We start from the raw sequence: 19,612 nt of genomic DNA, 5'->3' as shown, positions 1-19,612 counted from the left end.
GGGAGGGGGGTAGGGGAATGGGATAGGCTGGTGATAGGTAGTAAGGAGGGCACGTATTGCATGGTGCACTGGGTGTTACACGCAACTAATGAATCATGGAACTTAACATCAAAAACCAGGGATGTACTGTATGGTGACTAACATAGTATAATAAAAAATATTATTGTAAAAAAATAATAAATAAATAAATAAATTTTTAAAAAAAGAAAGTGTAGAATTAGAATAGAATTTCTAAGAATTATTTCTTAGACTAGAATTCTAAAAGACACACACAAATATTATGAAGAGACTCAGCCCTTAAGAGTGAGTGCCCTCTGACTGGTGTGGATGGACCTCCATATGACCATCTTAATCTCTTGTAAAGGAAGACAATGATGTCTTTGATTCGTCACTAAGCACATGAGAACACAATCATCCACCCACATCATGGCTTCAAACGTGTTACTGTTGGAAAAACTCTATGTTGTAGTTACCATTGCACATTTTGGCAGTTTTCTCTTGATGTTGCCTTTGAGGCTAGGATACATTTGTTTGTATATTCCCAGTGATGACAAATGTTCAAGAAATACGCAAAAGCCATTCATTCATAGTGGTGTCTAGTGGTGGCAGTGGTGGCATGAAGAACCCTGGAATGGATAGGAAATTAGAAACAGAGGAGTTTCCATAGTAACTGATAAAATTACATCAGAACTTGCCAGCTATATTGTATTATTCAAATGTATTTCCAAAGAGTCTGAAAAAATAAAAATCACTTAATATTACAATTGGCTTGAATTTACTTGACATTTTATTTATTGGGTGGTTGATAAGGTACTTGGGTGGTATTACAGGACACAAGGGGCCTTGGTTATCACTGCTCTATTTCATTGGAGATGTGTTGATTGTCACTGCTCAGATTGACAGGATAAAAAAAACCTAGATTTTCTTTTCAGTACTTTTTATTTTTTTGAGAGAGAGAGAGAGCACATGCATGCATGCATACGTGTGAATGGGGGTGGGCAGAGGGAGACAGAGAGAGAATCTTAAGCATGGGCATGGAGCCTAATGTGGCATGTGAGCTCAAGACCCTGAGATCATGACCTGAGCCAAAATCAAGACTCGGATGCTTAACCAACTGAGCCATTCAGGCACCCCTTCAATACTTTTAAATAGTCTCTCTATTAAAGCTGGAAAGTGAGTAAGCTGAAAATGTCTTTGTAATATATATACAACGGAATGTTACTCAGCCATAAAAAAAGAATGAAATCTTGCATTTGCAACAACGTGGGTAGAGCTCAAGGGTATTATTTTTTTTAATTTTTTAATTTTTTTATTATGTTCAGTCACTGTATAGTACATGTTTGATGTAGTGTTCATTGATTCATTAATTACGTATAACACCCAGTGCTCATCACAACACATGCCCTCCTTAATAGCCATCACCCTCTTACCTCCTCCCACCACCCCTCCCCTCTGAAACGCTCAGTTTGTTTCCTGTGGTCCATAGTCTCTCATGGTTCATCCCCCTCTCTGATTTCTCCCTCTCCAGATTTCCCTCCCTTCCCCTATGGTCCTCCGTGCTATTGCTTATGTTCCACATATGAGTGAAACCATATGATAATTGTCTTTCTCTGCTTGACTTACTTCACTTAACATAATCCCCTCCAGTTCCATCCATGTCGAGGCAAATGGTGGGTATTCATCCTTTCTGATGGCTGAGTAATATACCATTGTATACATGGACCACATCTTCTTTATGCATTCATCTGTTGAAGGGCACAATCAGCAATCTCCACAATAGGTAGAGTGTATTATGAGAAGCAAAGTAAGTCAGTCAAAGACAAATACCATATGATTTCACTCATATGTGGAATTTAAGGAACAAAACAGATGAACATAGGGGAAGGAAGAAAAAAAGAGAGGGGGGGAGGCAAACCATAAGAGACTCTTAAATATAGAGAACAAACAGAGTCGATCGGGGGGAGGTGGCTGGGGATGGGTCTCAGGGAGGGCACTTGTGATGAGCACTGGGGGTTGTATGTAAGTGTTAAGTCATGAAATTCTACTCCCGAAAACAATGTTACACTATATGTTAACTAATTAGAATTTAAATAAAAATTTGAAACAAAAAAAAATGTCTATGTAAGAAATACTCAGTACAAACAGCATAGATTTTGGAGTTATCCAGATTATACTTGAGTCTGAAACCATTTCTCAGAAGCTGTATGAACTTGCTCTTGACCTTGAACAAAGCACTTGCATGTACTCTTTTTTTTCCATCTGTAAAGTGGGACTATTGACACTAATTTTTACAGATTTTAATTTTTTTAATTCAAAAAAAATGTTAGATTTCTATAGTCATATAAGGACCAAAATAATACATGAAAGTATCAGACACATAGCAGATTCTGTCCCTTTTCCATACTTATGCAAATATTCTATTTCAACACCTAGAAGCCCGAACTAAATAAGAAATGTTTTTCCTTTATGCTTATTCAGCAAATCAAGCCCATAGTTGATCATACTGGTGTTTTTTTCTTTTGCTGTTCTATAACCGAGGGGTTGCTTGGTACTTAAGGGCAGTTACTGAAGGACCTTGATCCTCATGCTCAGTTGCCCTTCTAACCGGATATTCCTTTCAAATGTTCAACTTGTTTACTGTAGATGTGTGATGCCATTAGCCTGTTTTAAATAACATTATCTTCTGGACTTTGAAATTTGCCTCTTAAAGGTTTGAGTCACCATCTTTTCACATTTGTTAATTGTATATAGAATGAGTGAATAAAGTTTTAACCACAGTTATATTTAGCTCCAATGAGTTTGGGAACTTAATAGGGTGGAATATAAATTTTAGTTTTACATGGAAAATGTGTTTGGCAGTAGATTAATACTTCAGCTTTAAAACAAATCTTGAAAAGTTTTCTCTTAGTTTTTCCTTTTTTTCCTCAGTAAAATAGGAATTAAACGTAGATTATAGAGTTGGAATGGACCTCTAGAATTTACATAATTCAGTTTAACTTATGACATGTCAGTTATGGCACAGAAACTTCTAGATACTGAGAGTAACTTGGAGAACAAAGTAGACAAATCCCTTTAGAAAGCTTTCATTTTAGTGGAGGGATGCTAACATTTAAAATATTATATAGTGGGATACCTGGGTGGCTCAGTGGGGTAAGAATCTGACTCTTGATTTCAGCTCCAGTCATGATCTCAGTGTCAAAGAATCGAGCTCTGCATTGGGCTCTGCCCTCAGTGCAGAGCTTGTTTGTCCCTCTGCCTCTGCTCCTCCCCTCATTTGTGCTACCTCTCTGTCTCAAATATATAAATAAATAAAATCTTTAAAAATATATTATATAGTGTATTAGTAGAGGGTACATTTTTGAAGAAAAAATAAAGTGGAGAAGGAAGATTTGAAAGTGGTTGTTTGCAATTTAAATAGGTTGATCAAAGAAGGTAGCAGTTGGGTAGACTTGAAAAGTGATTTAGTTACTTACATTAATCTAAGTATCTAATTCTAGATATTAGATAGGATATACCATCATTTTTACAAATGTGGTAACTAAGAATCAGAGAAAATAGTAACAAAATCACAAAACAGCTTAGTGTCAGGGTAGAGAAAGAAACTTGGTCTCTTGCTGCAGATAAAGGATGCTTTCCACTGTATTACACCAGGGCTCGGGAACAGTCTTTTTTTCTAATGAGCGTATGTAAATGAAATTTAAGTGTCAACTCCTCAGTATCCCAAATGCGCCACCCTTCTCTTTATATAAGGGAGGAGTAAGAAAGAGAGAGAAAGAAAGAAAGAAAGAAAGAAAGAAAGAAAGAAAGAAGAGAAAGAAGAGAAAGAAGAAAGAAAATAAATACAAGCAAACTTGATCTCTTGACTTTGATTAGAATAGGATACTAAATGGTCTTCCCCACCTCACTCTCAAAGATCATATTGTCAGGAGGTCTTTCTCCAATTTTTGCTTCTTCTGGGTTCTCAATCTCCCCTATGTATCATACTTCCTTCAACAGTTTTCCTTCCTCCTTCTGCATTTTGAACCCAAAGGTGATCACAACCTTTTTTTCCTTTAGTGTACTGATGAATATACACCAATATAACACACATGACAAAAATTTAACATTTATCTGGGGACCTAATGTACAACATGGTGACTACAATTAACAAAGATGCTAAGAGAGTTGATCTTGAATGTTCTCACCCCCACTCAGAGAAGGTAATTATGGGAAATGATGCACTCAACTAACCCTGTTGGGGTAATCATTTTACATTATATAAGTGTATTAAATCATCACATTGCACATCTTAAACTTACACAATGTTATATGTCACTTATATCTCAATAAAGCTGGAAAAAATTTCAACATTTAATATTAATTATTCTCATTGTTAGGACCCTTTTGGTTCTTCTTACACTGGTTTTGAGAAATTCTCACCAGTTTTGAGAAATGTTTCTCCCACCACACAGATTCTTGTATTGTTTTCTTGTCTTCATTCCTATGCTAAGTCTCCAACAGTATTCCCCCAGATGTCTAATATTGCCAGTTCTTTAGCCTTTCCTCCCTTTGGTAGCATTCAATGATCTCAAACTTTCTTCCTTTCTCGCATTAGAACTTGCTTCAAGATTCGTTGATCTATTATACTGTTCTTTTGGTTTCTATTTCACTGAAACTAGGAGGTGGTTCTTTGAAAGAATTGATAAGATCGATAAACCACTGGGCAGACCTATCACAAAGAAAAGAGAAAGGACCCAAATAAATAAAATCATGAATGAAAGAGGAGAGATCACAACCAACACATAAGAAATACAAACAATTATAAGAACACATTGGGAGCAACCATATGCCAGCAAATTAGGCAGTCAGGAAGAAATGAATGCATTCCTAGAGATGTATAAACTATCAAAACTGAAACAGGAAGAAATAGAAAACTTGAACAGACCCATAACCAGCAAGTAAATTGAACCAGTAACCAAAAATCTCCCAGCCAACAAGAGTCCAGGGCCAGATGGCTTCCCAGGGGAGTTTTAAAGAATTAATACATATTCCTCTGCAGGTGTTCAAAAAACAGAAATCAAAGGAAAACTTCCAAATTCTTTCTATGAGGTCAGCATTACCTCAATCACAAAACCAGACAAAGACCCCACCAAAAAGGAGAATAATAGACCAATATTACTGATGAACATGGATGCAAAAACTCTCACCAAAATACTAACCAATAGGATCCAACAGTACATTAAAAGGATTATTCACCACAACCAAGTTGGATTTATTCCTGGGCTGCAAGTGTGGTTCAACATCCACAAATCAATCGATATGATACAGTACATAAATAAAAGAAAGGACAAGAACCATATGATCCTCTCAATATATGCAGAAAAACATTTGATGAAGTACAGTATCTTTTCTTGATTAAAACTCTTCACAGTGTGGGGATAGAGGTAACATAAACTCAAGATCGTAAAAGCCATATATGCAAAGCCCACAGTGAATATCATTCTCAATGGGGAAAAACTGAGGGCTTTTCGCCTAAGTCCAGGAACACCACAGGGATGCCTACTATCACCACTGTTGTTCAGTATCATACTAGAAGTCCTAGCCTCAGAAATCAGACAACAAAAAGAAATAAATCAGCAAAGAAGAAGTCAAACTCTCACTCTTCACAGATGACATGATACTCTGTGGAAAACCTAAAAGACTCCACCCCCAAATTGCTAGAACTCATACAGGAATTCAGCAAAGTGGCAGGACATAAAATCAATGCACAGAAATCAGTTGCCTTTCTATACACTAACAATGAGACAGAGGAAAGAGAAATTAAGGAGTCAATCCCATTTGCAATTGCACCAAAAGCCATAAGATACCTTGGAATAAGCCTAACCAAAAAGGCAAAGGATCTTTACTCAAAAAACTATAGAATACTCAAAAAAGAAATTGAGGAAGACACAAAGAAATGGAAAAATGTTCCATGCTCATGGATTGGAAGAACAAATGTTGTTAAAATGTCTATGCTACCTAGAGCAATCTACACATTCAGTGCAATCCCTACCAAAATACCATCAACTTATTTCACAGAGCTGGAACAAATAATCCTAAAATTTGTAGGGAACCAGAAAAGACCCCGAATAGCCAAAGGAATCTTGAAAAAGAAAACCAAAGCTGGAGGCATAACAATTCTGGACTTCAAGCTCTATTATAAAACTGTAATCATCAAGACAGTATGGTACTGGCACAAAAACAGACAATAGATCAATGGAACAGAATAAAGAACCCAGAAATGGACCCTCAACATTATGGTCAACTAATCTTCTACAAAGCACAAGAGAATATCCAATGGAGAAAAGACAGTCTCTTCAACAAATGGTGTTGGGAAAATTGGACAGCCACATGCAGAAGAATGAAACTGGACCATTTCCTTACACCATACCCAAAAATAGACCCAAAATGGTTGAAAGACCTAAATGTGAGACAGGAATCCATTAAAATCCTTGAGGAGAACACGGGAAGCAACCTCTTCGACCTCAAACACAGCAACGTCTTGCTAGACATGTCTCCAAAGACAAGGGAAACAAAGGCAAAAATGAACTATTGGGACTTCATCAAGATAAAAAGCTTTTGTATCAAAATCCTAGAGGAGAGCATAGGCAGCAACCTCTACGACATCGGCCACAGCAACCTTTTTCATGACACATCTCCAAAGGCAAGAGAAACAAAAGATAAAATGAACTTGTGGGACTTCATCAAGATAAAAAGCTTCTGCACAGCCAAGGAAACTGTCAAAAAAACTAAGAGGCAGCCCATGGAATGGGAGAATATATTTGCAAATTATACTACAGATAAAAGACTGGTATCCAAGATCTACAAAGAACTTCTCAAACTCAATACATGAGAAACAAATAAACAAATCATAAAATGGGCAGAAGATATGAACAGACACTTTTCCAATGAAGACATACAAATGGCTAACAGACACATGAAAAAATGTTCAAAATCATTAGCCATCAGGGAAATTCAAATCAAAACCACACCAAGATACCACCTTACGCCAGTTAGAATGGCACAAATTGACAAGGCAAGAAACAACAATTGCTGGAGAGGATGTGGAGAAAGGGGATCCCTCCTGCATTGTTGGTGGGAATGCAAGTTGGTACAGCCACTCTGGAAAACAGTGTGGAGGTCCCTTAAAAAGTTAAAAATTGAGCTACCCTATGACCCAGCCATTGCACTACTAGGCATTTACCCCAAAGATACAGACGTAGTGAAGAGAAGGGCCATATGCACCCCAATGTTCATAACAGCATTGTCCACAATAGCTAAATTGTGGAAGGAGCCGAGATGCCCTTCAACAGATGACTGGATTAAGAAGATGTAGTCCATATATACAATGGAATATTACTCAGCTATCAAAAAGAACGATTTCTCAACATTTGCTGCAACATGGACGGCACTGGAGGAGATAACACTAAGTGAAATAAGTCAAGCAGAGAAAGACAAATATCATATGGTTTCTCTCATCTATGGAACATAAGAACTAGGGAGATTGGTAGGAGAAGAAACGGATAAAGAAAGGGGGGGTAATCAGAAGGGGAATGAAGCATGAGAGACTATGGACTCTGAGAAACAAACTGAGGGCTTCAGAGGGGAGGGGAGTGGGGGAATGGGATAGGCTGGTGATGGGTAGTAAGGAGGGCACGTATTGCATTGTGCACTGGGTGTTATATGCAACCAATGAATCATGGAACCTTACATCAAAAACCAGGGATGTACTGTATGGTGACTAACATAATATAATAAAAAGTATTATTATAAAAAAATAAAAAATAAAACATTTTTTTAATTGGGAAAAAAAAACTTTTGCACAGCAAAGGAAACAGTCAACAAAACCAAAAGATGACCAACAGACTGCGAGAAGATATTTGCAAATGACATATCAGATAAAAAAAAATTTGCAAGCCCCACATCAGATAAAAGGTTAGTATCCAAAATCAATAAAGAACTTATCAAACTCAACACCCAAAGAACAAATAATCCAATCCAGAAATGAGCAGAAGACATGAACAGACATTTTTCCAAAGAAGACATACAAATGGCAAACAGACACATGAAAAAAATGTTCAACGTCACTTGGCATCAGGGAAATACAAATCAAAACCACAATGGGATACTACCTCACACCACTCAGAATGGCTAAAATCAACAAGTCAGGAAATGACAGATGTTGGCGAGGATGTAGAGAAAGGGGAATCCTCTTACACTGTTTGTGGGAATGCAAGCTGGTGCAGCCATTCTGGAAAACAGTATGGAGATTCCTCAAAAAGTTGAAAATAGAGCTACCTTATGACCCAGCAATTGCACTACAGGGTATTTACTCCAAAGATACAAATGTAGTGATCTGAAGGGATATCCACACCCCAATGTTTACAGATAGAGGCAATGTCCACAAAAGCCAAACTATGGAGGGAGCCCAGACGTCCATCGACAGATGAATGGATAAAGAAGATGTGGGGGATATATATATGTGTGTGTGTGTGTGTATATGAAATCTGGTTATTTTCAACCACGTGGATGGAACTAGAGGGTATTATGCTAAGCAAAATAAGTTAATCAGAGAAAGACAGAGAATTATATAATCTCACTCATATTTGGATTTTAAGAAACAAAACAGAGGATAATAAGGAAGAGAAAAAAATAGAACAAGACAAAATCAGAGAGGGAGACAAATCATATGAGACTGTTAATCATAGGAAATAAACTGAGGGTTGCTGGAAGGGAGAGGAGTGGAGGGATGGGGTAACTCGGTGATGGATATTAAGGAGGGCACTTGATGTAATAAGCAATGGATATTATATAAGACTGAAGAATCACTGACCTCTACCTCTGAAACTAATAATACATTATATGTTAATTAATTATATTTAAATTTTAAAAATTTGAAAAAAAAGAACTTGCTACAAGCAAAGTATATATGCACCCCAATGTTCATAACAGCATTGTTATTTTTATTAAGGAGATTATTACTGATAACAATAACAAATCTAACCTATTAGGCAGTGGGTAATTGGATAATGGAGCCTCATTAGGGGAGAATATGTGTATGTTGGGTGGAAAAGGTAATAACATCTTACCTTCTAACAAAGGTTCCCACCTGAGCCTAAGGAATAAGATACAAATGTTTGCATTTGGGGCCTACAAAAGGGTGCAGGAGATACTGGGGTTTCTTTAGATCAAGAAGTGTTTTCCCCTCCCTTCCATGTTAATATTTTTGATATAAGGATGTACCATCTAAATGATATAGCCATTGGGGCACCTGAGAGGTGGCTAAATTGGTTAAGCATCTGTGTTCAACTCAGGTCATGATCTCAGGGTCCTGAGATCAAGCCCCACATCAGGCACCCTGCTTGCTCTCTCTCCCTCTGCCCCTTCCCTTGCTCTCTCTCTCTCACTCACTCTCTCTTAAATAAATAAATAAATAAATAAATAAATAAACCTTTCAAAAAATAATTGATACAGCCATTGAATGTGTTGGTTCTGTTTTTTTCCTTGAAAAATTATTAATAAGTTGATTCTGTGCCTTGTAATCATCATGAACCTTGCAGAGAGTGAATTTCACTGGGAAGGAGGAAGAAAGTTTAAAGACGTTGAATGCTACCGAAGGGAGAAGAAGGGTTTCTTAAAATAGGAAATAGCTGAGAATTAAGTTAATAAACTGACACTGCACCGTATAGTCAGCAAAATGTTGAAAGCAAAGCATATTTTATTATGAGAGGCATGAAGTTCCCTTCACATACCAAACCATTAACCACGCTGCCTTCCCACAGTTTCGAAATCCAAGACTAATGGAAGTTATGCAGACAATACTGTTTCTTGACAATGGTCCATTAAAACCAGCAGTACTCATGGACTCGTCAGCTGCAAGCTTCTGTTATTTAACCCTGGGACCTCATAGATTTAATGATAATGTTTTGAACAAATATTCATCTGACTGGAACAAGTTGTTCACATGACTTGTAGAGTGAATATTAACGCTTAGTTGGTGTTAATATTAAAGTATAAGGTAGCCAAGTCTCTGAAAGCCAGAGTTCTGATTTTCTGCTGAGACCATTAGAAACAAAACCCTGTTATATAATTAGAATACTGCATGATAAAAATCATTAAAAGCATAGGTTAAACAAAAGTATTCAAGGCCTAGTTTCTCATTAACACTGACCATATCAAGTCTGCAAATTTAGAGGAAGAATTTTAACAACAGGACACAGATAGCTCCTGGCAGAGGGCTTCCATATTTATTCTTAACTGAAAGTATATTTTGGCTATCAGGGCTTCCTGTGACCTAATTCAAATCTGTGGGGCAAAGTAAGGAGTGAAGACAGTATCCAGATGAAACAAATAATCAAAGATGTGTTCAGTTATCCAGAAGTCAAAAACAAAATTAGAATTTCCTCTGTTTGACAGAAAATGTTTCTGGTTTCGGGCATACTGAATAATTTATATTTTCTTCTTTTGCTTTGTTGATCATTTCCTTATTTTCCTCTTTTTAAAGATTTTTTATTTATTTATTTGAGAGAGAGAGAAAACACATGTGTGGGGGGGAGGCAAAGGGAAAGGGAGAAACTCAGCAGGGAGCCTGATGCGGGGCTCGATTCCAGGACCCTGAGATCATGACCTGAGCTGAAGGCAGACACTTAACCTCCTGAGCCACCCAGGAACCCAATTTCCTTATTTTCTGCAGTGACTACTATTTCTTGATCACTATGGACCAGGCCTTGTGCCTCTGTCCCCCGGAAGCCGGTCATCTACAACATCTGACTGACTCATACAATCACATATATAGGTTCTTTAAACTAGCTGAGGATACTCTCAGAGTTCAAAGTGAGAATCAAGGGAGGCTGCTTCCCACAGGAGCTGGGGTGGAGAGAGCAGGTGTGAGTCAGGGAAAGCTCCATAGAGCAGAGGAGACAGGAACTAGATCTTGTGGAATAACCAGGCTTTCTAGAACTAGGTCTCAGGGAAGACCATTGAGAAAGAAAAGAAGTATGAACAGTAGAGAACAATAGAGAAATTGTCCCCCAAAGGCTTAGTGGGGATACTTCAGGACAATTGACACTCCAACAAGAGCAGAAACAGGAATCTATAACTGGATTTTCACCTTCCTTTTGTCTTGTCCTAGTACTAACTCTGACTAGCCTCCGGGTGCAAGTGTTATAAATATCGAAATGAAGGAGAGACAGGGAGATAAAATGGAAGACTACAAATGGTTTATTCATTATTGGTAATTAATTTTCTGAGTTAAGAGAGAATCAACTATTATGTTTAGGAATGTTCCACTCTAAACACCAGTAATAGCCAATGAGTCAGCTATTTTAGCTTTCATTTTACAGATCAGGGAAAAGAGGGTAGAGAGTTTGAGACACTCAAAGACTCTAATAACCTGTTAAGGTCTTATTTCCCCCATGTTCCAGTTGAAGCTCAGAAATGTGAAATGATTTGCCAACAATTACACAGCTTGCTTACAACTGAGCTAACTTGAGCAAAGGTCTCCTGATTGCCAGTCCTTTGCTCCTTTCCTTCCACAACCACAGCCTCGGAAAATTACAGGTCCCCCTCCCACACCCTCCCTTACTCAGGGAAAAGACACCCCTGAGGGTGGTGTTGTGTATTGCAGATTCCATTTCACTAATTAAAAATGCTGAGATGGTCAACTTGTATCACTTCCATCTCTTCCCCAGTAATGTTTAACCTTAAATAAAAAAAAAATCTAGAAGATAAAAGAGCATGTTATCTGGCAAGTCCATTCCACCCCCAAGGTTATTAATTTCAGAACACATCTGAACTCCTCTGTGGCACATGCTTTAGTAGGGGAACAGACAGCTCCCAGCCCGGTCAGATTTCAAGTTCTCATCTGTTGGGACCAACACCACTACCAGATTCTTCTTTGTAGTCAACTTCCGAGGTATTCCCCGAGTACAACGTGGTGTCTGAAGATCCACTCAAGTGCCTGTGGTCATCAGTCTCCTCACAAAATCACAGTCTCCTCTCTTGGCAAAACATCTACTGCCCTGAGCTTTGCTTTTGGGAACAACTTCTCCCTGAGACCCAGTTGAAAGGAACTCTCTGGCGCCAAACTTCCCAGCATGGAGGCCAAGAGCTTCGCAGTTTGGGATTATGTTGTATTTGCAGCCCTCTTTGTCATTTCCTCTGGAATTGGGGTGTTCTTTGCTATAAAGGAGAGGAAAAAGGCAACTTCAAGGGAGTTCCTGGTCGGAGGAAGGCAAATGAGCTTTGGCCCTGTAGCGTTGTCTCTGACAGCCAGCTTCATGTCAGCTGTCACTATCCTGGGGGCCCCCTCCGAGGTGTACCGCTTCGGGGCGTCCTTTGCTCTCTTCTTCATTGCATATGCATTTGTCGTCATCCTCACGTCAGAGCTCTTTCTCCCTGTGTTCTACAGATCCGGCATCACCAGCACGTACGAGGTAAGACAGCTCTTCTCTTCTTCACTTTGGGAAGAGTCGCCATTTCCTCTCCACTCGGACATTCCCCCCCCCCCTAATAAAATACATCATCTTAATAACACATGGTAGTTGAAAAGCACATGTATTTTCAGGACGATTATGCATCACGGTAAAAACACATTTTGTGGTTATTGGGAAAAGCTTATCTTTGGACACACAGAACTGTTTTTCCAACTGTAGAGTGAAAATACAGACCCAAACCCACAAGGCTGTCTCAACGATTAAATGAGAACCTATCTGTTAACACTTAATGCATTGTCTGACTTGTAGGAGAGTCTCAATGAAAGAGAGCTGAAGTTATTATTTGCATTATTCATATCAGCCTTCTGAAAAGCATGCAGAGCATACACTGTAAATATTGTCATTTTCCAGATAAGAAAACTGAGATTGAGATAAATGGCTCAGTCAAGATTATGTAGAGTAGATAAAGCCTACTGAGAACCCATTTTGTCTTCATCCCTTTCCATCACATAATAGAGCTGAGTACTTTAATATAGGTTATTGCCATCAGTGGAGGAATGGTAATGTTTTTAGAAAGTTAGAAAACATTTTAATGGGGGGGAGGAACTGCTAAATGATACAAATATGGGGATTATGTTGATGAGAACAAAATGGGGGCAGTGGTGCTTTGATTTGTAATAATTCTCAAGAAACATAGCATGTTAAAAATTGAGTTTGCATGTCCAATATTTAAGCGTGATCATAAATCAGTTTCTATGAGAAAGGTGTTTATTTTCCTTACCCAACACCATCCCTACCAAGTCACAGCAGAGGACCCTTAAACAGATCTCTCTCTCTTTTTTTTTAATTCTGTAAACTAAATGATTATAAAGAATTGCTCTGGACTTCAAAGGCCACTTGGGTAAATGAATACTTTCCAAAAGGTCTTAAAACTTGTGATTCTGCAGAAAATCATAATCAAATAGCCAACCTCAAACTCTTCTCCCCACCAAAAGTAGGTGATCAGAATTGGGTAATGCAACAGCTACTATCTGGGATGTAATTCAAGGGGAAATGACTCAATTTATGATTAGTCCTAAAATATAATTGCACATACCCCGCTGCTCATTAGTGTACTTCTGAAAACATAAATATATCCTTAGTTTTTCCATTCAGCTGTTAAGGTTTGACTCCCAAAGTCATGGCTAGCATTTTTTTTTTTCATTGCTAGCATTTTAAAAAGAATTGCCTCGAGAACTATTAGAGAGAGGAAGACAGAGGGAGAAAGGGAGGAGTCAGAAAATGGGAGTTCGATTTCAAAGTCCATTTCTTAAGAATAGGATGACTTTGTGCAAGTTACTAAGTGTTTATTGGCTCTGGTTTCCATGCAGAACATAATACCTTCCTTCTTTCATGAAGGTTTAGTTAAGTGTGAAAGAGCTTTTTAAATTATTAAAAAAATAAATTACCCGCATGTGGCAAAACACTTTTACAACTAATCCCATAATCCATTCCATACTCATTAAGCGTCTACTATGTTTCGGGCCCACTCTAGGCCCTGGAGGGAGATAAAGCATTAAACCAGATGCCTGCTCTCATGGGGTAGAGAAGGTGATCAATAAACACACCATGGAAGACAATCATAACAGAAAAGTGTTTGCTATCTGACTGTGTGCTGAGCACCACTCTAGCTACTTTACATGATTAAATCATTTGGTCTTCAAATAACCTTTTCCAATAGGTTTTATTATTATCGTCCCCATTCAAGAGACTAGAAACAGGAAGCACATAGAGTTAAGTAACTTGCCCAATGTCACACAGCTAGCAAGTGGCAGTTTTTCAAACCTGGTCCCTAACTTTAGAGACGGCATGCTGAATCACAAAGCTATCCTGCCCTACTAAATGCAATAGAGAGTAAGGAAATAGGATAAGGGAGAATGTAGGAATTCTGCTTCGGGTGGAGAATGCCAACAATTCATATGGGGTGGTTAAGTGAGACTTCAGGGATAATTGGGCATTTAATTGGGGACCTGGAGAAAGCAAGCAATCGCACCATAGGAGGGAAGAACATCCCAAACTAAAGGAACCACAGATGCAAAGGGAAGTGTGATTAGCATGTGTGAAGGACAGCAAAGAAATCACTGTGCTTGGAGAAGGGTGAGCCAAGGGGAGAAAGGTGAGAGATGAGAACAAAGAGGTGGGGGCCCCACTCGATGGGGTGTGGGTGTGGTGTCAGACATAGGGGGCTTTGCATATTTATGGGGTAATGTGGTTGTGCAGTGAGTGGGGTCATTACTGGAGTTCAGTGTCTGAGCAGGGACGCCAGGCGCCTTGCAGTAGGTAAGGCACATATACGCAAAGAGTAACTGCACCACCATCTGCTTAGGGATTTTTAATGCCCTTATGTTCCAAACCTACTGCAAATAGAAATTAGTAGTACTTTGCTACATAATAATGTTAACTTTTTTAAAGAAAGATTTTATTTATTTATTTGAGAGGGAAGGAGGGAGCATGAGCCGGGGGGAGGGGCAAAGGGAGAGGGAGAGGAAGACTCCATGCTACGCAGGGAGCCCGACCCGGGTCTCCATCCCAGGACCCTGGGATCATGACCTGAGCCGAAGGCAGACGCTTAACCGCCTGAGCCACCCAGGTGCCCAATAATGTTAACTTTTTAAAATAAGAAGTTATACACACACACTATAAATTAGTCTATTTCCTCCAAATTAAAGTGGAATAAAAACATTGTCTTGAAGTTATTGAAACAGGACTGAGCAATCTATTCCAGATGTGCTGCTCACTACACAGTTAGTTGTAGCTGGTTTTCATAAAGCCATTCAGTCACTGCATTAAAACAATTGCAAATATGTAACTGAGGAAATTTGAGACTGCCTTTTAATTATTAAGTTAATACAGGTATAGGAAATATAAGGGTTTCATTGAATTTAATTTATAAAGTTTGTTGCCCTGTACGTGTTTTTTAATTTTTAGTACCCTAATAATAATGACTTCAGATTGTGTAAAGTGTATATGGGGCAACTTGGAGATTGCCTTTTGCTTTATAAGAACTGGCAGTACAGCACAAGGATTAAAAGCACGGACTCTTGACTCTGTCTATTTGGTCTTAAATGCTAGCACTGCCACCCCCCAGTGCGTGACTGGGAAAACTGCTTAATTTCTCTGCACCCGATTTCCATGTATGTGGAATCATGATAACAAAGCACCTGTCTCACAGGACGTCTGTGAGGAGTAACAGAGGAGTCACATGCAAATACTTTTAACAGAACCTGACAAATGGTAAATGCCACATAAGGGTTTTGTATTATTATTACTTATTATTGTTGTTGTTCTTGTGGTTAGTGTCCCCACGTTTCTACCACTGGAGCTCTTTGTAGAAGCTTGAATTTATTATGTTTCTTTGTTCATCCTCCATTCCCTGTTACCCAACCACAGATATTCTTTCCAAGGTCTTTTAAAGTACTAAGGACTAAAAGAGGTGGAGCCTGTTTCCCTACCTCTTGAATCTGGGATGGCCTTGTGATTTGCTTTGACCAATAGGATGTGGCAGAAGGGAAGTGTGAATTTAGAAAGCCTCGGCCTCATGAGGTATATAGCTTCTGCTTCTGCCCTCCTGGAATGCTGTCCTGGTACCGCCGTGTCAGGAAGCTGGGTTGGCCGGTCCAGCTTCTGAAGGATGAGCGGATACACAGAGGAGAACAGAGGCACCCTAGCCAACCGCAGCACAACTAGTAGGTGTGTGAGTGAGGCCACGTGGACCTTCTCACCAGCTGAACTTCCAGCTGATCGCAACCTCATGAGGGCGGTGGGGAAACAAATAGAGAAATAACCCAGCCAATCTGTAAAATTATGAAAAATATGAAATTTTTTTTGACATTCATTTTTTAGTTTTATTTTTTCAATTACAGTATAATTGATTAAATCCTTCATTTTTAAACCAATGAGTTTAAGGTTGAGTATCATACCACAATAGCCAACAGAGTTAAATGCTTTGATATACAGGGGGATTTCAAGACCAGGAGGTGCCATCTGCATGACTTTATCACTAGCCTGTCCCATGTCAAATCATGAGGGCGTGTTCTCACCCTCGCGTTAAAGATTAGGCTCAGTCATTTGCAGTGTCGTGCAGTTTCATTATCTCCACTTGGATGGTGTGTCATTAGTTATTTCCTTCTTTCTCTTAGCACACGCTAATAAACCTAGTCCGTTTTTACTCACCCTTAGCACTGGTTTATAGGCTGGTGTCTGCCTGCCTTCTCATTTTTCCTGGACTTCTTAAATGAAGTGGCTTCTGAATTACTTACTTCTCTTTGATACAAACTTTTTCATTATAATAATGCACAGGCTTCTACTTTTTTAATATCATCTTTTATCGCGGTTTCTAAACATTATAGATGACATACTGTGAAGTTTCTTTCCTTTTAATTCTCCTTTCAATTACATTTGTGGTGTTGTAGTAATTACATTTAAGCTCTCAGAAATTAGATGTTGTATAAGATGGCATTGTTGAGTATTATTTCAGCATAGTAAATGATGCTACAAGATGTTTTACTTTAAGATGGGTATTCAGGGTCTGGGAGGGTTTGAATGAATGTTATGAAGCCTTTTAGGTGGTTGTAAGGATTGACTTCTGCTCTCCGTGAGAGAGGTCATGACAGCGTTTGGGCAGAGGAATGACACGATGGGATTTGCATCTTGCGTGTTGCTCTAGCTGGATGTGGGCAGTGAGTCTGGGGTTTTGGCTGCTGTAGCAGGGCTCCGGTTAGGAGGCTCTTGCTGTAGCCCAGGCAAGAGCTGATGGGATGCCAGTGGCAACAGAAGAGATGATGCAAGGGACTCGATTTTGAAAGTGGGACGTGGGCACCAGGATTCTTGTATAAAGTAGATGTGGGGAGTGAGAGGAAGAGAGGAGTGAAGAATGGATCCATGTTATTTGAGTTCAAACCAACATGAGGAATGGACTTATTATCTACTAAGATGGCAAAGAATGTGGCTCTATCAGGTCTGGGGTTTTGAAGATAATCAAATACGATGATGGGAAGTGTCACCTGTGCAATTTTTCAAAAACAGGCATGAAGCATGCGACTTGTGGGTTGAACTTCCGTTTTTACTTCTGACTGTAATGATAGATAAACACACATCAAAGAGGACCATTGAGCGAGGGAGGAGGTAATTGAAAGCCTGGGTAAACACATTCTTTCAGATGGATTATTGCGCAGTTGGGATGGTCTCTCTTGTTTCATGGATGAGTAACCAAAGGCTTAGGTCACGGTGAGATATGGCAAAGCTCAAGCTAGAATTCAGAAAGGCCTACTTCTGATCCACTTCTTTTTATTTTTCTCCTCTTTTTCTCAATACCACCTCTCCAGTTGGACTGAATTGGCTGAATTTAGTGGAACTAAACTGAGATGTTAAAACCCTTGACTTTGTGCTGATTCCTACAGCAGTTTCCTCACTGTCTCTCCATTTTTCAGGAACAATTTCCCCTTTGCTTTCCCATACTCCAGGTGCCACCCACTCCCAAAGCCAATACTGCATATTTTGGGGCTTTGTTACAACATTTCTCTACTCCTGGTACCAATTTTTAGATTCGTTATGTATTGCTGTGTGACATATCACCCCAAAATAAATTTCTTAGAACAACAATTTTATTTGCTCACAGTTCTATGGGTCAGCAATTTGGTCTGGGCTCAGTAGGGCACAGTGAAATAGTAAGGTTCTCCTGGTCTCGCTGGGGACTGCCATCAGCCACTGCATTAGCTAGTGGCTGGTAGGTCCAGGGGAACTCAGATGAGACTGCTTGTCTGTATCGCACTCGGTCTCATCCTCCAGCAGGCCACTTTGAGTTCTTTTGTGTCACAGGAAAAAAAAGTTCCCATCAGCAGGACACACCTTTTTACATGAACATTTTTAAAGTCACCATTTGCATTATATTTGATTTAAGTTACATTCCCCCAGAAGCAAATCCTGAGACAAGGATTTGAATGCAAGTCATTTTGAGGGAAGTAATTTCGTTGAACATTGGTAGGCAAGTGGCAATTAAAATATGGAAGGAAATGAAGCCAATAAAAGGTGTATTTTCGAGCAGGTTACTACTGTAAGCAATTGAGGTTCAATCTCACTGGGGACTCTGGAAGACATACAGATCATGTCTCAGGGTTGTCCTTCCTGACCGGCAAAGAAGCCAGGATATTTTTTGTCTGACTCCCTTCTGTCACTGGCTTTCAGCCAATGATAACACCCCCAGGCATTTCTAGCCTGCCCTGTGCAAGGGCTGAAATAAAGCCCTTAAGCAAATGATCACAGGTGCATTTAGAAGCCATCAGCATGTACCAGAATAGTGAGTGCCAATAAGCTCAGGCATTGCACTCACAGTGACTGCTACAGTCAGTAAGATCCCACTATATTCTTGGGCTTGTCCTTGGCATTATCATTTACTATGCCACTTGAGCCTTATAAGCACCAATTTTAGAAAAGAAAGCTATTGTTCAGTGCAGTTAAGGAATCTTTCCAAAGGCACATGATTTGAACCTAAATCGTCCTCATCACAAAAGTTTTGCATCATTTTCCATCCTATGACATCTGAGACTTGTCTCCTCGCTGACTTCCTTACCTCTTTAAGAATATTTTCCTTATAGCTGGTGCCCTTAGTCACACACCCACTGGACTATCTCCTGACTCACAGTGCACTGACTCTATCATCTAAAGAAAGAGGGTCTACAAATAAGATGGTTATTTTCTCGGAGTAAAGGTTGAACACGGTAAAGAAAACAAAAGATAAGTCTGAGCAGTACAAAGCATGTTGATTGAAAAACACGCCGTGCTTTTATGTGGAGCATAACTAATGGGAGGGCTAGTGGTATGACTTAGGGTAGGAAGGGTATAGATCAGACAGTAGAGAATATCAAGTGTGGGGTGTCTACTTTGTTTGTTGATAATGGAGAGTCAATGAAGATTTTAAGAAAAAGAGCAACATGATTAGAGCCTTGTCCTAGGAGAACCAATGTATGGTTGATGGAATGGATGGGCAGGGGCTGGAATTAGGGAGATCAGCTGGGGGCTACCGCAGTCACCTGGGAAAGAGGAAATACAGGTCTGAGCTAAATTTGGGGGAATGGGATATAAAAGGAGACAGTGGCTTCAGTATAGTCAGTAGGAAGAACCCT

At 39.3% G+C, this 19,612-nt stretch overlaps 1 protein-coding gene across 1 annotated transcript in view; it reads left to right on the top strand.

The window, feature by feature from the left end:
- The first annotated feature begins 12,113 nt into the window (after positions 1 to 12,113).
- Positions 12,114 to 19,612, top strand: part of SLC5A12 (solute carrier family 5 member 12) — a 43,382-nt gene continuing 35,883 nt past the window's right edge. Inside the window, exon 1 of the mRNA XM_008686888.1 lies at positions 12,114 to 12,452. Within this exon, the coding sequence (XP_008685110.1) occupies positions 12,114 to 12,452 (339 nt within the window). The remainder of the gene's footprint in view (positions 12,453 to 19,612) is intronic.

This window comes from Ursus maritimus, unplaced genomic scaffold, assembly GCF_017311325.1.
Source record: "Ursus maritimus isolate PB19 unplaced genomic scaffold, ASM1731132v1 scaffold_23, whole genome shotgun sequence".
Classification (NCBI taxonomy): Eukaryota; Metazoa; Chordata; class Mammalia; order Carnivora; family Ursidae; genus Ursus; species Ursus maritimus.
This window is presented reverse-complemented; position numbering and strand designations above follow the sequence as displayed.